The 22,450-nt window shown below is 38.9% G+C and overlaps 2 protein-coding genes across 4 annotated transcripts in view; one reads left to right on the top strand and one right to left on the bottom strand.

The window, feature by feature from the left end:
- The window catches only part of LOC117171176 (mediator of RNA polymerase II transcription subunit 16-like), a 59,446-nt gene extending 37,822 nt beyond the window's left edge, over positions 1-21,624 (bottom strand). For 2 of the 3 annotated variants that reach the window (XR_004466852.1, XR_004466851.1), the window contains exons 1-3: positions 21,280-21,624; positions 12,954-13,128; positions 570-716 (exon numbers count right to left, since the gene is read on the bottom strand). Coding sequence is in view for 1 of the 3 variants with exons in the window: in XM_033358244.1 (XP_033214135.1) it covers positions 570-716; positions 12,954-13,128; positions 21,280-21,479 (522 nt within the window). In the remaining 2 variants the exon portion in view is untranslated. The remainder of the gene's footprint in view (positions 1-569; positions 717-12,953; positions 13,129-21,279) is intronic. The other variant, XM_033358244.1, reaches the window with a different exon arrangement.
- A 306-nt stretch (positions 21,625-21,930) lies between these two features.
- The window catches only part of LOC117181349 (mediator of RNA polymerase II transcription subunit 16-like), a 5,451-nt gene continuing 4,931 nt past the window's right edge, over positions 21,931-22,450 (top strand). Inside the window, exon 1 of the mRNA XM_033373922.1 lies at positions 21,931-21,960. Coding sequence (XP_033229813.1) covers positions 21,931-21,960 — 30 coding nt within the window. The remainder of the gene's footprint in view (positions 21,961-22,450) is intronic.

Below are 22,450 nucleotides of genomic sequence, written 5' to 3'. Positions count from 1 at the left end.
TAAAAATGTTTATTTCTGACTCTGAATTTCACCAATGTGCTCAGAAAGGATCAAAGAAATTCATATATTTATTGTAGATTTTTTTTGGTAATTAATTTTCAGGGACTAACAGCCATTCAAAGCAGAGTATTCTGTAAGTATCGTAAGATGGTGGTAATATTTTCACATTTCACTCTCCAGGAAATAATTTCTAATTGACTACAAATTTAAAAACCCTGTGTAGGCAAAACCGTCACCTGCAACATGTACTTAGTCCCATATTTTTAGAATTTTTCTCTGCTGAGATTTTCACCATAATCTGTACAAAAATCGAGGCATCCAAATTTTTTGGACAGATAGGGTGGATCGAAAATGAATTGCAAAATTTGTTTACGTGCTGGAACTTTTGAGGTTTTGGTAAATGTAACGGGAAAGTTGTAGAACTTGTCAAGGGCCCAAATGCCCAAATGATTGTCATGTGAAATGACGTTTCGCCCTTCATTTACATTTTCCAATATTGCAGAATATTCCTGAATATTACATAATATTATTGCAGGGTTTTACATTAAGTTAAATTTCTAAATACTTACGCCACTAGACTTCGTTTGCATACGTTGCTCTGGAAGTCGAACCAATAAGTTTAGAGCTAAATCAGCTACCCACTGAATTAACTGTTGTAACGATTGAAGAGTACTGGGCTCTACAGTGAACTCCTTGGGATCAAGGTGCAGCAGGATCTAAATACATGAGATACAAAGTTGATTTCATAAATTACTTTGAAGGTATAAAGATGCGCTAAGGAGGAACATTCTGGTCGAACCATAAGAATAATACCATTACTAAGCAGTATAAAAAGGTCGATTTATGATTCTATCATTTTTAATTTTCTATCGCACTTTACAAAAACGACTACTATCATATATATTATATTAATTTAAAGTTATTTAAGTTCCTTTAATCTCTCCATAGGGATCGCGAGACCTTGCAGCTGGTCGGAGGACTTACGTGTATCATCGGACTATAGATCTGGAATAGGTAAACCAGAGAGGCTACATCCCAAGGTGTAGCTACTCCGGCGATCTGACGGACACTAGTTGGTGGGATCTAACTTAGGAAGCGGTCTTTTCAGGGGGTAAAAGCAAAGGTTCCTGGAATATTGAGGACGCGATTTCTCATGCTCCCAAGCCATGATGTGATTGCCGTGTCAAGGGCTGAATGGCACCAGGGTCAAAAAATCCTTGAATAACATGGCCTGTCACCCTCGGTAGAAGTTCAGGTCAAATCCCATAGTCTGCAGACCCGCCCCCTGCATGCAGGACTCTGTAAGATTTGCTTCTTGATTCCGTAGCTTCTCGTGGGACTGTGAATGGAACACAGAAAATAAAATAAAAAATAAAAAACAATGACGGGTCTGTTCTAGGACACTCCTCTCACCAACCGTCGAAAGTAGAAGGCTCCTTAGGGGGCAATCCACCGAAAGCGGTGCTCGAGGGAAGAGAGACCGCAAAGCGCGTCTCTCAAACAGCAGCCAAGACACCCCACAGGGCGCAATGGCTGCAGGATCTACACCTGGAGCAACTCCTCAGGCTCATTCTATTGGCAAGTGGAAGGAAATTTCTAAAAAGATGGACGTGTTAACCCAAGACGGGCGCACCTCCAGATTCAAGGACATCTTCATCAGGTCGAGGGCCATCGTAATCAATGCTGCAGACATCTGGTCGAGTCAATGGACAGTGGAGAAGACTCTAGCATTTAGGCTCAATGAGAGATTAAACCTGAAATTCAAGGGCACCAAGCGACCATACTGATTCCCGGAACCCCTGAAAATCCGACGATCGTTCTGGGGCGCCTTAGTTTCTAGAAGCCGACCCTGGAAACTGATTCGTGGAAGGTGTGATCCGACAGGCTAAGATTCAGGCCGAAGCGAAGAGGCTGAATTGTAATAGTCGGTCTTCCCGCATCCTCAATCAGTGCCCTTGCGGCTCTGGACTACCGACCCTATTTGGTGGCAGGTAGGGTACCTTTCCGGGTGACCCAACTGGGATCACTAGGGGGCCAGAAGCTTCCGCAGGTGACCAGAATTAGCCTTTTAATGACTGAGATGGGAATCTCTATATGGCAGATCAATTTGCACTAATCCCAGAACCCTGCTTATACGGAGATAGGATGAGCGGCTTGTCAGGGTGTGGCTTCATATATAACGCTCTGCTCGAAAACACGCGAAGGACATGCATAACTGCAAAGGGCATGGATGCGATGCTGATTAACATCCACTTGTCAGGTAGGTGGATACTCATTCGACACAGCCAGGAGAAGATGATTTCTCCGCTTTTGGATTATGATGCGAAATCTTATCATACGGTGTGCGAGAGCACAAATTTTGATGCTAGAGAAAGCAATTTAATTGAATATCTAACGGATACTGAGATGGGGATTCTAAGTCGACGTAATCCTCACACATTTCAAAACAAAAACAGGAGTGAGGTTCTCGATTTTAGTCTATGTTTGGACAAGCTGAGAAGCAGGGTACTGGAATATCTTGTTGCAGCTAAACCTAGGTAAACTGGCGGTTTCAAAGATCAGAAACCCTAGAAATACACTTTGGGATTCACATAAAGAGGAGGTCCAAGGAAGGCTTTTGGAATTTCCCACAATTTATGATAATCTTGATGAGTTAGTGTAAGCCACGGATTTTTTTCGCAAAGGGCTCTGATTACATCATATGAAAACACTAGCCCTACAAGCACAATTTAGTCTTTAAAAGGAACAGAATGGTGAAAAAACTATTTGGAGAAACTCCGCAAAAAGACAAGAACGTTGGACAAAAGGGCAAATAAAGCTCACCTCAGACTAATATGGCTCGAAAATGGCGAGTTTGCCGAAGATGAAGAACCCATGCTGAATCACCTGATATTAGTTCACTTCCCGGATTTTCAACAAATACGAACCGACCAAGAGGAGGAAGGCTGGGGCCCAGAGTCGAAAAGGGCCAATTTGAATTTTGCCTCCAAGGTCGTACACAGCAAAAAGGTGAAATGGGTCGTAGGGTCCTTCTGACCTTTAAATCACTGGGGCGAAAGGCATCTATCCAGTGCTTTTACAAAAAGGCTTAGATTAGGTTGTCTCTTCACTGAAGGAATTATTTAGGCCGAGTATTGCTCTAAAACACGTGACATTGGCATGGAAGGACGGTAGAGTGGCACTCGCTCCTAAACTTGGGAAGGAGCGTTACACTGCTGCAAACGATTGTCGACCGATCAGCTTAACGTCTTTTATACTAAAGACGTTGAAGAGGTTCGTCAAGATATATATTAGGGATGAGGTGCTTTTGGCCTCCCCGCTGCATACAGGACAGCATGCTATCCAGGCAGGCTGCTTGATCGAAACGGAACTCCATGCTGTAGTTGACAAATTGAAGCATGGTCATTTTCACGAGAAGAGTTTTCATATTCCGTTAAATATCTGGGAGAAATCGTAGATAGCAAACTGAACTGAGCTAGGGCCTAAAATGCTTGCATGTCTCTACTTCACTGTCCTTAAACCAAGGTTTGTTCATATAGCGTGGTCTTATGGTCTCGGGCGGAACTTGAAACGATGCAGAACAGACTGCGACGATTACAAACGCTGGCGTTTAGGGGTTTGACGAGAGCAATGAGAACTACGCCCACAGAGGCGATAGGCTGCATGCTCTGTGAAGAACCCCAACACGTTGCGACAAATACAATATCGGCACACTCGATGGGCCGCTTGGCAAGAGTAAGATTAACTCAGGCGACTAAGCTATTGTTTCTCAAGCAGAGATCCTGGCCATCCTTCACTGTGTTGAAACATTATTAGAAGAAAGCGCTACTGGCAGCCAGATTACGATCTGTTTGGACTCTCATATGGATTCCTGGCAATACAGGGATCAAGGGAAACGAAAAAGCGGACAAGTCGGCAAAGTGCAAAGCCATCATAAGCTGGATCCGCATAAAACACCGGGAATCCTGGAAGCAAATCCAGGGCCGCTGTCAGGCGAAATCCATCTTGCGCTATACGTGTAGAATGGTTCAGCAACCAAAAAGGCTATTCAAATGGACATACCATATGAACAGAGATGTGATGTGCCTTTATTTTTTAGCATTGAAATGTGGGAAAAGTGTGCGGAGAGAACATCATAGATTCTTCTTACTTAAATACCCAGAGCTGGACACAAGAATAAATGAGCAGAATCTGGCAGATCAAAAATGCTCAATATCTGTAAACAGATTGCTTTCAGCTGTTGAAATAGCTCCTATCAAAATGGAAGTGGAAGAGCAGCTTCCTATTGATGAACTCCCCCTAGAAGATGTGGACAACGAAGACTTGATTGAAGCTGAAGGCATACGTGCTAGGGATAATTGACATCAAGTACTAAATCCGCCAGAACCACTTCCGGATATTAATAAAAATGATGTGAACAGCGAAATCACAAAAAAACTACAGCACCTTAAAAGGAATTTTCGTCATGTTTTACTAGAGTTCAGATATGTAGAACCAACACTAAGGCATTCTCTGCCCAAGATGAACATCACGAATTATCTGCGTGCACTAATAGAACACCTCAACAGTAAGGTGTTATCTACGTATTTGAACGTAACACAAATGGCGTTTAAAGGTGCACACTCTTGCATATTGTGCAGGTGTGGCAACCGTTAGAACTTTGCGCTGCACAATTAGGCCTACAAATGCAGTCTTTCTCCCAGGAAGGGATCGAGACCCACCATAGAAGATCAGGTTGGATATGGATTTCAGCAACCTAAAGTGCGAATTAGGTCGATTAACTCAGTATAATAAAGGAAATAGAACCAGAAAGCTGATAAACCATGTTACTGAAATCATCTACCTTCAACACATCAAAACATTAACAACATCAATAATGGAAGAGATTATAGACTTACGACGGCAGAGACTTGATGTTTTTAAGCCCCGATTGCGTCAGTACAAGAAAAGTATTACATGAAGGCAACAAAATCAAACCTTTCAGACAGATAAAAGATGGTTCTATCGTGAACTGAGTGTAAAGTATAACAGTAGGATAGCGGTAAGGGACGAGCTCCAAACTACACTATGCTCCTAATTGTGTACCTACAACATCATCGCAGAAGGTTTCAAGCATCGTATTAAATTAACTTATTACATCCTCATCTCATCAGTCCTGGACTTAGTCTGTGGCTATTATGTAAAAGACCGGGTTCACCGGAGTAAGAAGTGTGAAAAAAAATAATATAAGGGACTATGCCGCATACATACAAAAATATATAGAATTAATATTTCTATTAATGTGCAAGTATAATTGGTATTTAACATTTTCTTAGTTCTATACCCGATTGAACAAACAATCAGGTTTAAATTTAATTTTTGTTTGTGTAAATAAAAATGTTTCGTTGTATATTTAAAAATATTATTTTTATGTGTGAAATTAAAATATAATTCAAAACTGAATGTCAATATTGATGAAAATTTTTTAAAATAAGTTACAAATTCTTTTAACGTTTAAAAAGTATACTGTTTGAATTTTATGTAGGAAAATGAGACGCTGCTAATTGGCTGTAAAACAGAAGTGTAATGTGACAAGATAGCAAAGTTCTTTGAAACTTTTTCATAAATGACACGGGAAAAGTTTCGGTATTAAGTTATTTTGAGCGCAGATAGCACTCGGAAATGTGACCATCTGCGGCCTACGACCCAGTTGTGTATTTTCTGTGTTTTGAAATAATGTCGAGCGGGAGATTTGATGCGAAAATAGTTTTCTGCAGTTTTCCTGTTTCCTAGCTAAACGTCCATACAAATTCAAATGCACTCAAATCGCGATAAAAGGAATCCCAATTTACGAATTCCTAGAACTACTGGCCCCCGCATTTTCGCAGCGAGAGAGGAGCCTTGAGGAGGCCGCGGGATCGAGAGACGGTTGCTCAACCATCCAGTAACATAGCCATAAAGAGAAGTGAACGGTAACTCATACGCGTCTGTTGCCTAATAGGTTCCACACAGCTGACTATATACGTTTGATTACCCCGAGTGAAGATAAAGGCTACATGCAAGTGATTTCAGAAAACATTCTTATATCGGGATTTGAGCGTACTTCTATGAAATTTGGATGCAGCCGCGGGTTATCACGAGTCCTATATTAAAAAGTAGCATTTGGTGACGTGGTAGTAGGATGTCATCTACGAGCAATGTGATTATCTGAAACTTCACAAGTTTTCTGAAGAGTTATTGGCTGTCGATGTATAAAGCCCTATTATTTGAATCCAAGAGTTTTGCTTTGTGTGAGCTTTACTTGTAATACACATCACTTTAAAAGAAACGTTCATATGCTAATAAAGTGGAAATGTTTAGATATACATACAATATTATACGTACAATATAATAATAGTACCCTTTTTTATAAATAAAAGTTTTTGAAATTTTTGAAAGATTTTTAACTTCTCAAAAGTACCATTTTTTTAAGGTTTTCAGATTCATCGAAGAATTCTAGTAGGCGAGATTTATATGAACAATTATTTATTACGTTATGAGCAAATTAATGAATAAAAGTTCTTTTCGGCATTGGGAATGTTTAGCTCATTGAAATGCACAGTTTTTGTATCAAGCCTGAGAGAAATAAAAGCATTATTACTATCATTGAAAATAGATGCTATTTATCAAACAAGAATGTATTTCCGGTGACTTTCTGATATGGCACTTTGTAAATTTACTGGTTTGACCTCATTGTACGATTCGATCATATAAACAAGGGAATTTTCAGCAATACTAAAAAATCACTCACGTATCCGAGAAACTTGTACTTGTATCGTTCAGTACGTCTTGAGTAGACGCATTGAATTGTCAGATGCAAGAAGCATAGCAGAAAAAATGCAACGAACGCGGCAACAAGGGTTTGATTGAAAACTCACGGGCCATGCTCGATATATTTGTACGGGTCTGTGGTATACCACAGGATTCATTTTTTTTCGGACCTGCTGAATCGGGAATTCCAAGGTCACTGTCCGAGGACTTTTTCAACCTGCTGTCCTGGCAAATCTAACGATAACAACTGCCCCACCCGAGGATGTCTAGAATGATTCACTCTGGAACTTGCCAGGGTAACGAAGCCAGCGGTAACCCGCTGCCTTGCAGGGGGCGTTAAGAAATGGGACTGATGCCGTAGTGTATCTGACAACGATTTGACATTGTTCTCGCCAGAATGGAAAGCCCTCATACTTAGCCCTGGGGAGGTATGAGGGTTATCACCCTCAGGACGATTGACTCACCCCGGTCGGAGCGGGTTCCCTAACGTGCGGATTTTTCTGTAAATCATGGCCTCTTCAAAAACTTAAAATTCTTCAGTGGCTCATCAGTGTTCTAATAACTGTTTTTCATTTAGCTACGTGTGTGGCAAATTCCACACACCATGTGATATGTAGCGCCGAGGTTCAGCAAACCCACGATATGGAGGAAAACAGAAAACCGCGAAGAATACTACATCTGTTTAACCAATCTTACTGGAGTCAATGGCAAAAACAAAAATAAGATAGTTTATGCCAATGTTTGTACGATCACGAAACCCATCGAGGGTAACAAGAACATCAATCTAGTAGAAATCATCAGCAGGGATGACAATTTTGAACCACGTGGAAAAAACGGTTGTAATCCCGACAAAATTTCGCAGTCAGAATTGAACGATCACGTGAGTAAACTTCGACTTGCTAAAGACGCAGCGGAAGAGCTGGCTTCATTTCTTAAGAGTACAAATTTGTTAACATAGGGTACGAATTCAACAGTATATAGAAATAGAGGGAAAGATTTCAGGAAGTATTTTGCTACGAAAGTTTTCATCGACTCATCCACTCTAAGTCTGAAGACGGTCTTGCTTCACAACGGAAATATGTATGCGCCAATACCAGTCGCATATTCAACTCAGTTGAAGGAGGAATACGCCAACCTTAAACTGAACCGGAAAAAAATAAATTACGCGGCCTACTAGCGGAAAATATGTGGCGACTTGAAAATTCTAGAGATGGTACCAGGGCAGCTGTTAGGATTCACAAAAAACCCTTGTCATTTGTGTTTATGGGATAGCAGATATCAGAAAAATCTCAACGTCCGTGAAAAATGGCCAAAAAGAAACTCTTTTGTGTGTGGACAACAAAACACCATTGCGAAACCACTGGTCGATGCTAAAAGTCTTACTTCCACCGTTCCACATACAACTTGGGGGAGCAGTTTCAAAAACTGACGGATATGAAGCACGAGGCAGGTGTCTTTTATGGGCCACAGATAAGGCAAATGTTGCGGGACGAAACGTTTGTCACAAAAATTACTGACCTAGAAAAATCTACTTGGCTGAGTTTCAAAGAAGTCGTAGAAAAGTTTTTGGGCAATGAAAATATTGCTGATTACAAGGAGGTTATTGCTAATATGGTCAGCAATTTCGGTAAATGAGGATGCATAATGAACCTAAAACTACATTTCCTTCATTCCCATATTGACGATTTTCCGGATAGCTGCGGGGATAAAAGCGAACAACAGGGCGAACGATTTCACCAAGACCTCAAAGATGTGGAGCGTAGATTCGAAAGAATGTGGGATATTAATATGATGACCAATTACTGTTGGCTCCAGAAAAGAGTGTATCCAAAAACAAAAGAAGCGGAAAAGAAACCCTCTTCACCAAAAATTGGAAGACAAAAAAAAGAGGGTATCGATGAAAAAATGAAGAAAACTGATTTTACGAAGCGTTCACAGTTGTGAGCAACTTTTTTGGGGTCAGAGTCACATCGTGACTTTTTTTCGTCAAACAGACTCCGGATTTGGATTCAGCGACCTCAAACACATACAATTATTATGTCTTTGTTAGTATTGAGGCTAATCTCCTTGTCGAACTCATAGACGACTCGTTTTTGCCGCAGTTTTAAGGCGATATTTGAGGTTAGGATAGAAAGTTTGGAGATAAGGCGTGTGTGTTGTGCTATGATGATCCGAAAACTAGTACATTAGAGCCGATAAAAACTGAATAAAGGTGAAAAGTCAACATTTATTTTTAATAAACAAACGGGCAATTGAGCCACTCGAAAATTCTTTTGAGGTTAAGATGAATCCCTGTCGCGGAGAACACAAAGTAACCTCAAATTCAGATTTGGAGACGTCATAAACTTACGAGTGTCGTATGCGTCCAAACATCGAGGCCGTTACTCCTTTTCGAACGAACGGATAAGCTAGGCTAGCGGATCAAGGTGACTTTTGAGGTTATGTTAGACATTTTTTAAATTTAGCCATGATTTGTGACGCAAAATGATACGAGGAAAAAAAGTATCAATCAAAGTTGCTAAAAAAAATGAAAAATTGACCATTGGTCATATTATAAAAACAAAACAGACTGCTTTGGCAATTTTAGGAGGTTATATTTTAAGGTTAGGGATGGACCTGGACCTTTCCGAATAAGAAGGTTCCCAGATCAACATTCAGGGACCCAAACAACGTAAGATAACTTTGTTTGGACTTATTTTGCCACTAAAACTGAAAGATCGTTTATTCTGGCTAATTGGAGCCAGTTTTAAGGTTAGGTTTGGCGGTTTTGATGTTAGGAGCAGATAGCCACTGAATAGGGATTAATCAACATTATAATGCCTGTGTTATTTAAACAACTAATCGTAATAAAACCTTCTTTTCTTTCAGATTTTATACTAAAACTCTGAAATTCAATTGGTAAAACATTTTCAACTCCGAAAAATAACTTCTGTTAATTAGTTTGTCTATAGCGTAATACAAATTTTTTTATTAATATTTTTAAACCACTGGAAATGTTTTCTAGATACTTTTATCATAGACGTAAAGACCTTTTTCGATAGATTTGAAAATCTTAAATAAAATGGTGTTTTTATGAAGGTTTAAAAAAAGTCTACTTTGTTACTAAATACGAAATTACCTAAATTTTTTATAAAAGATTCAAAGATACAAATCTTTGCAACTGCGAAAGTCTTTCATCTTGAAAATAACGACCAAATGAAATGAATAGTGTAGGCTACAAATTGATTTGTCCAAAGAAACTTACTTGTTCCCCTGTACCACTTCGAACTAGCACAGCAGAATGATTTAAAAAATTTTTTAAATTCTCCAATGTTAATCTCATCGGAAAGTAATCATACGGGGCGGAATGGAGCCACATCGTTCTATGCACTAAACTGTTACACCTCTTTATATAGCAGTCTGTACATTAAAATGAAATTCTTCATCGTATCAGCTATTTACAATGTAATACTATGGTGCGAAAGGTGCAAACGTATAAAAAAGATTCTAATAGACAAAAATGCTCAGAAAAAAATATGACAGCTGCACTATTAGGTCTGTATCAGAAAATAGTATCAGTTGCCGGCAACTAGAACAGAAGCACTAGTTTTCAGTATATTTCTCAACTAAGATTAGAACTTATTTTATGGTAGAATTTAATTCTTACTCATCAGACAATGTAACACTGGGAGTAACTGCCATATAAAAATGGCACCGGCATGCGGAATAATGCTGAAATGATTTTCAATTATAGAATATATACAGCTATATAAGAATATTATACTTATATTTTATTTTTTCACTCTTCATATTTTAATAGCGGTTAAGCAACTAATTGTGATTGTGACTGTATAAAGGAAGAAATGTTTATTTTACGTGTGATGAAAGTTTCAGAATATGGTAAACCTAGCAAATCTTTGGATTCGCTAGGTTCACCTGTACAACTATCACAGCATCATCTACGACTTTTAGTTTCACAAAACGTTCCATTATTGTAGATACCATGTACGTAACGTCTCGGTAAAAAAAAACGGTGTCAGCGGAGCATTAGATTGGAATTCGATCAGAAACAGTTCCACTAAAGATGCAATGGATTGAAAAAAATGCCAACTTTGCCTCGCTAAGTGGCTCTTTTACGAATTCTGACACTTTTCGATTATCTTGGTTGTGTACTGATTATCTATAAAGATCAATTCATCCCGCACGGGGCATGGTGCGACATGAGCCAAGCGAACTACTTCTTTATTGTCATTTCAGCTTATGCAACTCTCTATACCGTGCTGAGCAAAGCGGCCCAGAATAGACAGTTGGGGGGTTGCGTAGAAGACGCAACAATTCTTGGGGACTAACCATCCTCAAGTATCTTCTAACACTCTGCTAACTTAGTCTAAAAACCTAAGTTTACAGGATATTAGTTAGAGAAAAGAACTCTCAGGCGGAAGCTTGTATACCTAGTGTACAATTTTACTTTGACGAAAAACGTCAACTGTTATCTTCCTATAAAATCTTGAAATCTCACGGCAAAGTACCGTTCAGTCGAACCGTGAAATATTGTCTAAAATAAAATTTCACTAACCAACCGAAGAGCAAGGCATAGTATACCAATCAACCTTGGTCAAGTAAGCTGGAATTTGAAATTAGATACTTGTTTCAAGAACCTTAATTATTTATGGGTAGACGGGAGTCTACCTCTCTAAATCTGGTCAAGAAAAGTTTTAAATATCGGCACAAGCCTCGAGAATATTTCTAAAGAGCCTCAGTCCAAGAGACTTTCCTTCTCAAAATAAAAGAATTGTAGAGGAAGTACCTCTAAAACTGGAAATTTCCAGATATTGACAAATAAATTTGTGAGCATTTCATTGCCTTCTCTCGTCCTAATCCTCGAAATCAGGTAGGGGAGCGCCTGTAGTCCGAGAGTGACTCGACTCAGGTCAATTATCCAAATAGCGTGTGAACACGGTCCTAGTGGACAGGTAAGTTTAGAAAAGGGGTCTCTAGAGTAGACACCTGTATGCGAATAAAGTTCAGTGAACATCGAAAGGTTAAAATTGAAAAATAGCAAACGATTATGTTAAGAGTTGAATTTTCCTCTTTTATGCAAATGATTATTTAGCTACGGCTTACATGAGTATTCTTAATTTTTGAATACGGATAAACCGATATTTTACGTGTATTACTCTACTGCGATATCAACCAAAGAGTTGTTTTTAATCAAATAAGTTTAGCTCAGTGCAAATATAATGTATAGTAGAGTAGGATCATTTTACCAATAAAATCTTGTATTGCTAATCATAAAATCCCATCCCTCCTCCATGCGCAACCACAATCTTTAATAAAATTAACGATAACAATTTAATTTGTTAGATAAGTTAACTGTGGACAAAAACCGCAAGTTACAATATATAATTAAAAATAATTTTTCTTAAGGATAACCGCAGGATTTCGCCGGGAGCGGGTGCTAATCTGGAAAATTGCACCCGCTTCCAGCGAAAACGCGGTAAAATTGCAGTCACAACCACGTCTCACGACCGTGAAATAGGTGGTTACAGTCTGTAACGAAATCAATACGACGATCAATAAATTCCAGATTGCGTATGTCAGCTTGAAAAAGATAACTATGCCCACCTCACCCAAAAATACCCTAATAATTTAGCAAAGCAGATACAAGTGATATGATACCTATGAACGTACCATAATAAACTGAGTTATATTTTTATTTTAAGCACTTTTCTTTTTGTTGTTTTTTTGGGAAGTGAATGTGCAGAGCCCAAAAAACGTTTAGGGTCATATTTAATAAGTGTTAAAAAAGTTAAAAAAATTTTTTCTATCAATACACGAAAAAATAATAAGAGTTCACGCAAGATTGCATGGAATTATACAATATTACATGGAATAATTTGATATTGCAAGGATTGCAAAAAATTACAGGAATTACAACGGATTGCATAGATTACATAGGATTTTAAAAGATTACAACGGATAACACAAGACTACTAGAGCTTGAGCAAGATTAAAGGGGGTTACGAAAGATTACACGAGATTAAATGGGATTAAATGGCAGAGTTTATATAAGATATACAAGAGTGGCTAGCCCCTCGAATATAGAATGAATATAAGTAAATAACTAAAAACGTATTTTGGAATTACAAATCAAATTAATTTTTTAAAAATGCTGGATTACAAACCTTATCCACGTCAGCAATAGCGTCATTGATTACTATCGTTAGACTCTCCGCAGGTCCTTTATCTTGAGAAATAAGTTCTGAGGGTCTTAGTAACGATTTAAACGCTGCAGCTACAGAATTTACCATGAGTAAAGACGAGATATCAGCCGCCTTATCTTGTCCATTTGCAAGCATCCTAAGAAGTGTAGAAATTATAATTATTTAACTTTTGATGAAAGTTCACTAGTCATTTAGACCACAAGAGTTGTCACCTAAGTCATGTAATAAATGTTTAAAGTAAGAAAATGAATACTTAATTCCCCTACGCTTACGACTACCTGCCCTATTTAAAATATTTTAGCTAAAGAGAGACTGAGTTAGTGAGCGAGAAAAGCCTGACTGAATTCTGATTTTTGCCGATTTTCAAGATTTAGCATCAAACGTCTAGGAACATCTAAGAAAATAATGTATTGACAAAAGCACCGATCGACCGAGCAATTTTTGTCTTTCGCACACCTCTACATTTTTTATCATTCGAAAACCAGTGAACATTTTTAAATTTTCTTAGTTGAAATATACATTTTTTTGAAATTCTACTTAGTTTTTCTGTTTTAGAGATAACTCGAAAGAAGTTAGTGCATATTTTTAATTTTTGATCGCTAAAAATGTCACAGAACTTTTTTTTCTCAAATTAAACAGGAAGAACTATTAGGGTGTTTAGTGATGAGGCAATTTGAAACTCCCGGGATTTTCCCACTTTTTTGCCCCGAATAATTTAAAGATGTTTTGTAATTTGTTACAAATCAACGTACATACATTGAAAATTTATTTTAATATACATATATAATATTTATGTTGCTAAGAAAACAATTATTTATTTATCACAGAACGAAGTGATAAATATAAATCGAAATTACATTGCCGATCAAGAGCATGACATCACCTGCGACTTCGACGTTCGTTCTACGCGCGCTATTAGTCTAAGAGCCGAGGACGTTTTTGGCGATTTATTAGGTACCGATTCTGCCAGTATTTTCCTGATTGTTGAGAAAATACTGATCACCAGATGTGGCTTCACCAGGGGTAGTCCCGGGGAGAAAGTGTTTAATTACTCATTCGAAGTTGTAACAAAAATAATTAAAATAAGTCATAGGGTAACGGCTTAATCTTTCTGTGTTGACTGTCAAGACAATTAGACAATGTTCCGTGCAATTGGCAGAAAAATAGGCCGGTGCGGAAGGGGGGGGGGCAGAACGATCTAGAGGTTTAAAAGAATATGTCATTTTAACGTTATTTTCTAAAACCCAAATTTTTTATATAACATTCTACTCATTATTCAAAACATATATTCAAAGAGGCAGAACAAAATCTCTGGAATAACATCCTGGCAGAACATCGGGAACTGCCTGGTTGTGACATTGGTCATTGTGCGTCGGTTGACGGCCCTGGTACTGCGAGCAGAGTGGCGTAAACTATGTCTCTAGTTACGCTACTGATCGTCTTCGGAGCACAAGTGGCCACTCAGCTCGCAGTGTCAAGGCCGTAAACCAACGCACAATGACCAATGTCAAAACCGGGCAGTTTGCGATGTTCTGCCAGGATGTTATAACGGAGATTTTGTTCTGCCTCTTCAAATATATGTTTTGAATAATGAGTAGAATGTCATATAAAAAATTTGGGTATTAGAAAATAAATTTAAAATGACATATTCTTTTACACCACTGGATAGTTCTGCCCCCCCCCCCCTTCCGCACCGGCCTATTGTTCCGCCAATTGCACGGAACATTGTCTAATTGTCTCCTCATTCAACTCAGAAAGGTTCAGCCGTTACCCTATGACTTATTTCAATATTTCAATCATTTTTTTTTACAACTTCGAATGAGTAAATAAACACCTCCCCGGGACTACCCATGGAGAAGCCACATTTGGTGATCAGTATATTCTCAACAATCAGGAAAATAGTTGCAGAATCGTTACCTAATAACTCGCCAAAAACGGCCTCGGCTCTCCGACTATATTCGCGTGAGACTGCCACCCAGCTGCATCAATAAAAAGACCCTCGCTCGTTAACGCCGTGCGTGGCGAGTGGTCGCCCGAGCTACCCGCTGACATTGTGGACCAACCCGGTGAGGAAGCAAGCAAAGAAACAAGAGCAGCAATTCCTCTTAATCCAGGAGGAAGAACACCACCATAGAACTCAACAGGAGGAGAAACCCTAGAAAAGATTGATGAAGACGCTTGGATCGCCGTCTCGACATGGAAACACAGGAGACTATCAGGATCAAAATCAAGTTCGAATAAATCTTTTTCGACATCTGGCAGCGCCAAGGCAACGACTCACCTGAGTAAGAAAAATTGTGAACAGCCCTTATCGCATCAAAGCCTAAATCAACCGAATCGCTGGAAAAAATATTTCCGATCAACGTTATTATTGACGAAGCAAACCACCCCTATATAGTCCTGTATAAAATGCTGACAGATCCTAGCTAATACAAACCATAACATGTTATACAAACTATAACATCGGCGCCGATATTTATTCTATGCGCATTTCCTATATTGAACCTCTTCTATGGGACGCATGAAATCGACTACTTCTTACGGTAGGGAATTCATTTTCCCTGCCCAATGAGAATTCAAGTTTGCATCTGGCCGCTGTGAGGATGCCTAACAACTCCCGCGGGTAGCGGCTACCCGGAAGTCACAACAAGGACAAGCATGCGTTCGTGGTTAGTGAATTACCGTGCCCAGTGCTGACTGTTGCCAGTGTTTGCTGATCTACGCGGTGTCTTTGGGATACCGCGCGACTTCTCAGAGTAAAATTGTGTTACCTCTACAACCGGGGGTCTGTCGAGATTGACCAAATATTTTCCTAGCTACTCGTGGGAATAAAATGAGTTTTAAAAAAATTAATAACAAAACTCTGGAAAAAGCATCTTCCCCTGTGAAGATGGAAATTACAGAAGGAATCTTAGAATATACTTCGGAATGTATAACTGGGGAGCCATCTGGAAGTAACGCTAGCGATAATAATGCAGAGGGGAAGGGAGGCAAACCAAAGGAAAAACCCCGACGATGTAAAATGTTGGAAGCTGCTAGTAAGAGGCTGAGACGCCAATTTTTGAATCAATCGGACTCTAAAAATAGCTAAAAAGGGACTCCAAAGAGAGTTCATTCTGTCAGCAGCACACAGAATGAAATCAGGGAACAGAAAAAGATGCAGTTGAGAGGTCTAATAGTCTTTAGACAGGCTCTTTGACTTTTAAAGGTTCCCATGGGGTCGTTAGTATCCTGACACTTTATATTGAAACTTACATGGTTCGTTCTTCTTCAGTTTTCTATTTTTTTTTCAATGTCCTAAAATTAAAAAATCATTTAACAAGTAAAATTATCTTATAACAACACACTTAAGAGAATACTCAACAAAATTTCACGCCAAAATATTAAAAAGCTTCTACGCAATACATAATTACGGCTGGGTTCCAACGACCCCATGATGATCTCAACGTTATACCAAAGTAAGGGGACCTTTAAGGGTTAAAGTCACCACAAAGAGGCCATCATCGCTGAGGGGTTCCCGATAAGCAAACTCGATGCCTACCACGCCAAAGCAATTAAAGCGGCAACCAGGGTCTAACCTGGAGAAGTTATCCCACGATTTGAAGATTTTCGCTTAAAAATTATGCTTTTATCGTCATCTGTTCGCAAGGAATTTTCCAAACTTGCCTCACAGAAGCTGTTAGCGGATTACAACATTGGGAGGGAGCTGAGATCAAAGTTATTGATAGCAAAGACCTCCCAAGTTCAACGAAGCTGCTGGTTTGAGCTGTACCCGTGGAACAAACAGCATGCCTTAAAAGTATAGCAATTCAGTAGCCAGTAGTGGTCGAGTCTCAAGAAATTCGGATTTGTCTTCAGAAGAGGTGAAGGAGACAACTTGGAAGTTAAAATGGACAGTAGATGTCTCTCTTCTAGTCTGCATTTTATCAAGATAATCCTTCGCCACGCTAGGAAGCATCTGCTATCTTAAGCAAACATTTGACGACGAAAAACGGACTTTGCGTTAATACAAGAACCTTGGGCTTACAAGGCAAAAGTTATAGGATTAAGTAACAAGAGCGGATCAGTCATTTACGATAGTTCCGTAGAAACCCGGGCAGCACTTTATGCAAGAGGTCATATTAAATTGATTGAATTACGAAGATTCTTTTCTAGAGACTTGTGAGGAAAAGATTAAACACCATTTGGAAGGCAGGCCCCAATCTATGGTGATTTTCTCAGCGTACCAACCATTCGACACCCAGGATCCACCATTTGAGGAATGGCGAAATGTAATGGACTACTGCTGGTGGTATACTCTAGATGTCGACAGGTACTTAATTTGACCTTATGTTAGATCAGTATTAGCGAAATATTTAAGAGATGGCATGAATCATCGGATACGTCCAATCGGATCATAGAAAGACATGCTTTTCCTTGACAGCTGACAGACCTGATGTTCAAAGGTATAGGAACCCTAAAACAACTGACTGGGAAACTTATAGAGTGTCTCAACTCATGGAGGGGGAATTGTCAGGTAATCGGGAAAATACCTGATACTGCTAGACTTTAGAGAACCTTGAGAGGTAAATCATCATGTCAAGTGGAGGTATTAATATTTATTCGGGTGAAATGGCTCAGACGACTAATGAAATCCTTGATCACCTACTGAGGGTACAGTTTCCGGGCTCAGAGTTGGATTAAACGAATGAGGGGACGGCTCATGAGTCACAGCACTCAGGAAGACCAAGTTTTAGAGTCTGAATGCAAGATTGGAATGTAGTCAGCCGCATTGACACTTATTCAAAAATTAGATGGATAGTTAAACAATTCAAACCATTCAAAGCTGCACGAGGGGATAAAACATTCCATCCATTATAATAAGAAGGATTGCAGTTCTTGGTGGGCCCATTGTGTAGCATCTTCCGGGCATGTTTATCAATCGCGTACACCCCGGTAGCATAGAGACAGGTTAAGGCAATCTTCATTCCAAAGCTGGGTGGAGATACCTACTATAAAGCAAAATTCTTTAGACCGATTAGTTTGACCTCGTGCATGCTGAAAACACTAGAAAAATTAGTGGCCCTTTACTTAAAAGAGAAAATCCTAACGAAAGAAATCTCTGCATCGAAATCAATTTGTAACACCCCAGTTGAATTCATATACGGTTCTGCTGAAACACACAGAGTTAGTGACACGGTAAGTAGGTGCATGCACTGCACGTTAAAGAGCAGAACGGTACATACTTCGGTACACGGTAATGAAGTGAGGGCCTATGTTTCAAGGAGATGCCCACAGGAAGGATCATCCGCCCAGTGAGCGCTTGTCGTTGATGAACTCTTTCGTGTTTTAAACGAATTTGGTTTTTACACTCCAAGTTATGCAAACGACCTGGCGGTCCTGGTGACAGAGAAGCAAGAGGACACCTTAGTGGAACTCAGGTAGTCAGCGCTCAACATAGTAGAGCAATGGTACAGGGAAGTCCAATTTTCAAAATTAGCAAGTATTTAAAAGCAATATTTGACCCTAAATTAACCAAGAAACTTGATGTTGACGCAATAATAAAAAAAGCTAGCATGGCTGTTGGGTCTGCAGATGCGCAATAAGGAACCTCTTGAGTTTAACATCCGGAATTTCTAACTGGTTATATACAATAATAATCAGACCCATAATAGCATATGCATCAACGATATGGTTGCCACGGACTGAAGTAACCAGTACTATTAAACAACTGGAAAGTCTTCAAAGGGTTTTCTGCTTGTAGATCGCTGATGCGATGAAAACAACACCAACAGCAGCCCTTGAGGTCATTATGGACATCCCGACGTTACACTTTTTCGCAAGGAAGATTGTGACAGCGGAAATTTATTATAGACTTCTAGCATGTGTAAACCTTAGTGATGTTGAGTTGGCAGATCTACATGATATCAGTAAGCGCATGCTATACAAGGATAATATTCCGCTTAAACTGATGTTGAGGAATTTATCCGTCAAGAAACCTTTCAAGGTTATCGTCTCAAAAAGAGAAGAATAAGTTGATGAAGGGAGAAGGGGAAAATTACTTACACCAGGAAGTCTCGTTCCATGTGCACAGACGGCTCGAAATACTCCTTGAGAACAGGGGATGGCATCTATGGGAAGAAATCCCAGTGCTGAGATAAAAATAGAACTGTGTATATTCCCTATAGTTTCCCAGGCTGAAATAATAGATATCAAAGCTTGCCTGGAGGAAATTTGTAAGCAGGCTTATGAAGGCCAGCACATTTACATTTGTTCTGACAGCCAAATAGCACTTTAGGCTCTTACGTCTAAAGAGTTTACTTCCAGACTAGTCTGGGGTTGTCTTCAAGATCTTCTTAAGGTTGCCTGTAAAAACTAGGTCAGTCTGATCTAAGTTCCCAACCATAAATATGTTGAAAGTAATGAGAAAGCAGATGCACTGACAAAGAAGCGAGCTTCACAGCTCCTGATTGTTCCGGAACCCTAATGCGTATCTCATGCAATGCGTATCTCAGAGGAGCATGCAAGATATTGGAAGCAAACCAACAAAAATTGCACAATCTAAGAATTTCATATCTGGCACACGTACATACTAAGAGGACAAATGAACTCTGGAACACGGAAAGAAGACAGATTATGACGTGGCAGAGATACTTACTGGACACTGCCGATTGAGAAAAACCTTGATCAACACGAGAGGTTTGGGGACAGCTCATCGCATATCGTCTCTGGCATGTGGCATGCCATCTCGCTGGCTACTTGCGCTAACTACGGTGAAGGCTTTCCAGCTAACAATAGAGGCTGCACAGCTTTAAAAAGTCTCTAAAAAGCCAAACAAAAACCCTAAGTGCAAACAGCCCCCAGGGGGCACCCTGCGCCACTGATTCCGCCAAGCCATAATCACCCTTAAGAACACGTAAACATCATAAGCCCCCATCACACACAGAATAAATTACTATACAGCACTGAAGTAATCCTAAAACACGCATCAAAGATCAAAAATAAACAGAAAGTTCAAAAACAGACTGAACTTCAAGTTGAAAAGCCTTCCACCGCCACTCATCGTATTGAATAACACAACTTTCTTCTAGTAATTTATACTGTTCGGATTCCACCTTTTCATGGCATTAAAATTAACTTGGTTATCCCGAAAAAAAGCTACCACTTAAATAACCGAAATAATGGGGGAAATATAAGCACGAATGAAGCTATAAGGCAAACATCCGTGATTATATTTAGTATATTAGCACTTGCTCTTGAAAATGGCAAATGGCAAAAAAAGCCATGAATTACAATTCCCAAACTTGTATCTCGAAGCACTTCTAAAGAAATAAAAATACACGGGAATCCATATTTAATTGCTTCCCTTTACCAAACGCCATTCCGTGATTTTATTACAAATGACTACAGAAAAATGTTCGAACTTGCACTCTCGGTTAACTGACTTTGTAATAACCAGAAATAACTATTTTAATTATAACACCATTACTGTGAAGGAACTGGATTCGGATCATCGGCCAATTCTTCTTACCTTCTACACTAATGTTAAAAATCTCCGAACTCACCTCGCTACAACTTTGCAAAAGTAAATACACAGAATTTCCTCACAACCTTAGAATCTCAACGAAATTTTCAACCCAAACTTCTGAACAGCACACACACACAGATAAAACCCGCTGAGCCCCGAGAAAGAAGACCTCACTTATACGCATAATACATTTTTCCAAACGCATCGAAAAACTAAAAGCTGTATATTCAAAAGTACGACAAATAATCTTTGAAAAACTAACGCCGTTAGAATTAAAGAACACACATGAAATAATTGGAACATAGAACTCGGCAAATTAGAAATAAAAGATGACTCCATCTGAGGCAAGACAAAGACCCTCGCTCAGCAGCAAACTAGTATTCCCTAGTATTAGTCTTATCAATTTTTTGTAATTACACTTTTTGTGTGAAAGTTTTTAAGGCTCTAAACAATTTAGAATAATTTCCAGAGCTTTAAAATTTTATTTTTGTTCTTTGTGCTCTAAGAATTGGGTATTTTTGTATATTACGAATTCACGCTCTCTCGTAGTAAATTTGGTACCAGATATGCAGTTTTTTTTACTTTCTCAACTTCGTCAAATTTGCAAGATTTTCGCTATTTTTTCTAAAAAGCTGGATGGCTAACCACGATCATTCTTAACAGAAGCACCATTGCGATCAATACTTTAAATTATTCTAAACATAATCTCAATTACTATCATTCGAGAATTTTCTTGAGTCACCAATGAAGTAAGCAAAATGATAATCAAATCTTACTTACCTATACAATGAAATTTTTATGCACAAAAACCGTATGTAATGATACTGTTGAGTCGCTAGTGGTTGTCTGTTATAAGAAGAGTCTAAACGGTCACACAGACTTTCGATAATAGACGGCCTCAGGCACAGAAGCAAATCATTCCAATCCAAACCAGTAATTAAGCAGTATTCCAGCAATGTACAAGCATAGTTTAATGACATAGTGGTACCTGAAAGTAGTGTTATTCCTTTTTTCTTAACATCTTATTTTTCAGAATACAAAAATGAAAGATGTACAAAATTTCCTTCAACCCAAATCCGATGGGTCGGGTTTTTGCATTGGGCCTGGTCGGCCGACCTAACCCGATAACCCGAAATTTAACTATCCGTTTAGAGCCCGAGAAAACATTGATAAACTCAGTATGAAGCTCCTGGACGGCAATTATACAAAATTTTAATTGAAATTGGGATTTTTTGCGGCCATTCGGTTTCTTTCCTCACGACACGTCACAAATATGTTTTTCACCATACAAAATATCCAGTGAGTGTTTTAGTCATCATAAATGCTACAGTGCCTGGCCTTTAGTGCTTCATATCGAGTTTATAAAATGTTTCTCGGATTCTATACATATAAACTGTAAAAAAAGTTGGTTTCATGCTACATCGTGTAACAATGGAAAATATTCGATCTACGTGTAACGATGTAAGTTTTTACATTAATGTAAAAAAAATTCAGGATTCAAATAAATTAGCAGGACAAAATTTCAATTTTGAGGTTATAATCGTAGGGTACATAAAACCTACCAAAATTGAGGGACCTGAAACAAAAAGGGCACATAAACTCATTCCGCCGGCTAAGTATTGACCAGCTCGAACGAACATTGTCTCTAGGACGTAATTTTCATTTTTGTCGATGGATTATCGATTTACGTCCCACTCGTAAATTCTCTTCTCGCGAAGACCTAAAAATGCTATTCGTATATGAAATTACGCTAGACTGCAACAATTATAAAATAGTTATTTCCATTTATTCGCTTACATAAATTTACCATGTGCCACGTGAATCGAATAGTTTTGATCGTTGGATATGGTAATTTTACAGTCTGTCAAGTTAAAGCGTGGGTGGCTTTACTCGCAGTCGGTAAGGTGTATCGACATGATTTTGGTGTCAAAATATTAAGAAGAGCTCCCTC

The sequence above is a fragment of the Belonocnema kinseyi genome, chromosome 1, assembly GCF_010883055.1.
Source record: "Belonocnema kinseyi isolate 2016_QV_RU_SX_M_011 chromosome 1, B_treatae_v1, whole genome shotgun sequence".
In the NCBI taxonomy this organism is placed as follows: domain Eukaryota; kingdom Metazoa; phylum Arthropoda; class Insecta; order Hymenoptera; family Cynipidae; genus Belonocnema; species Belonocnema kinseyi.
This window is presented reverse-complemented; position numbering and strand designations above follow the sequence as displayed.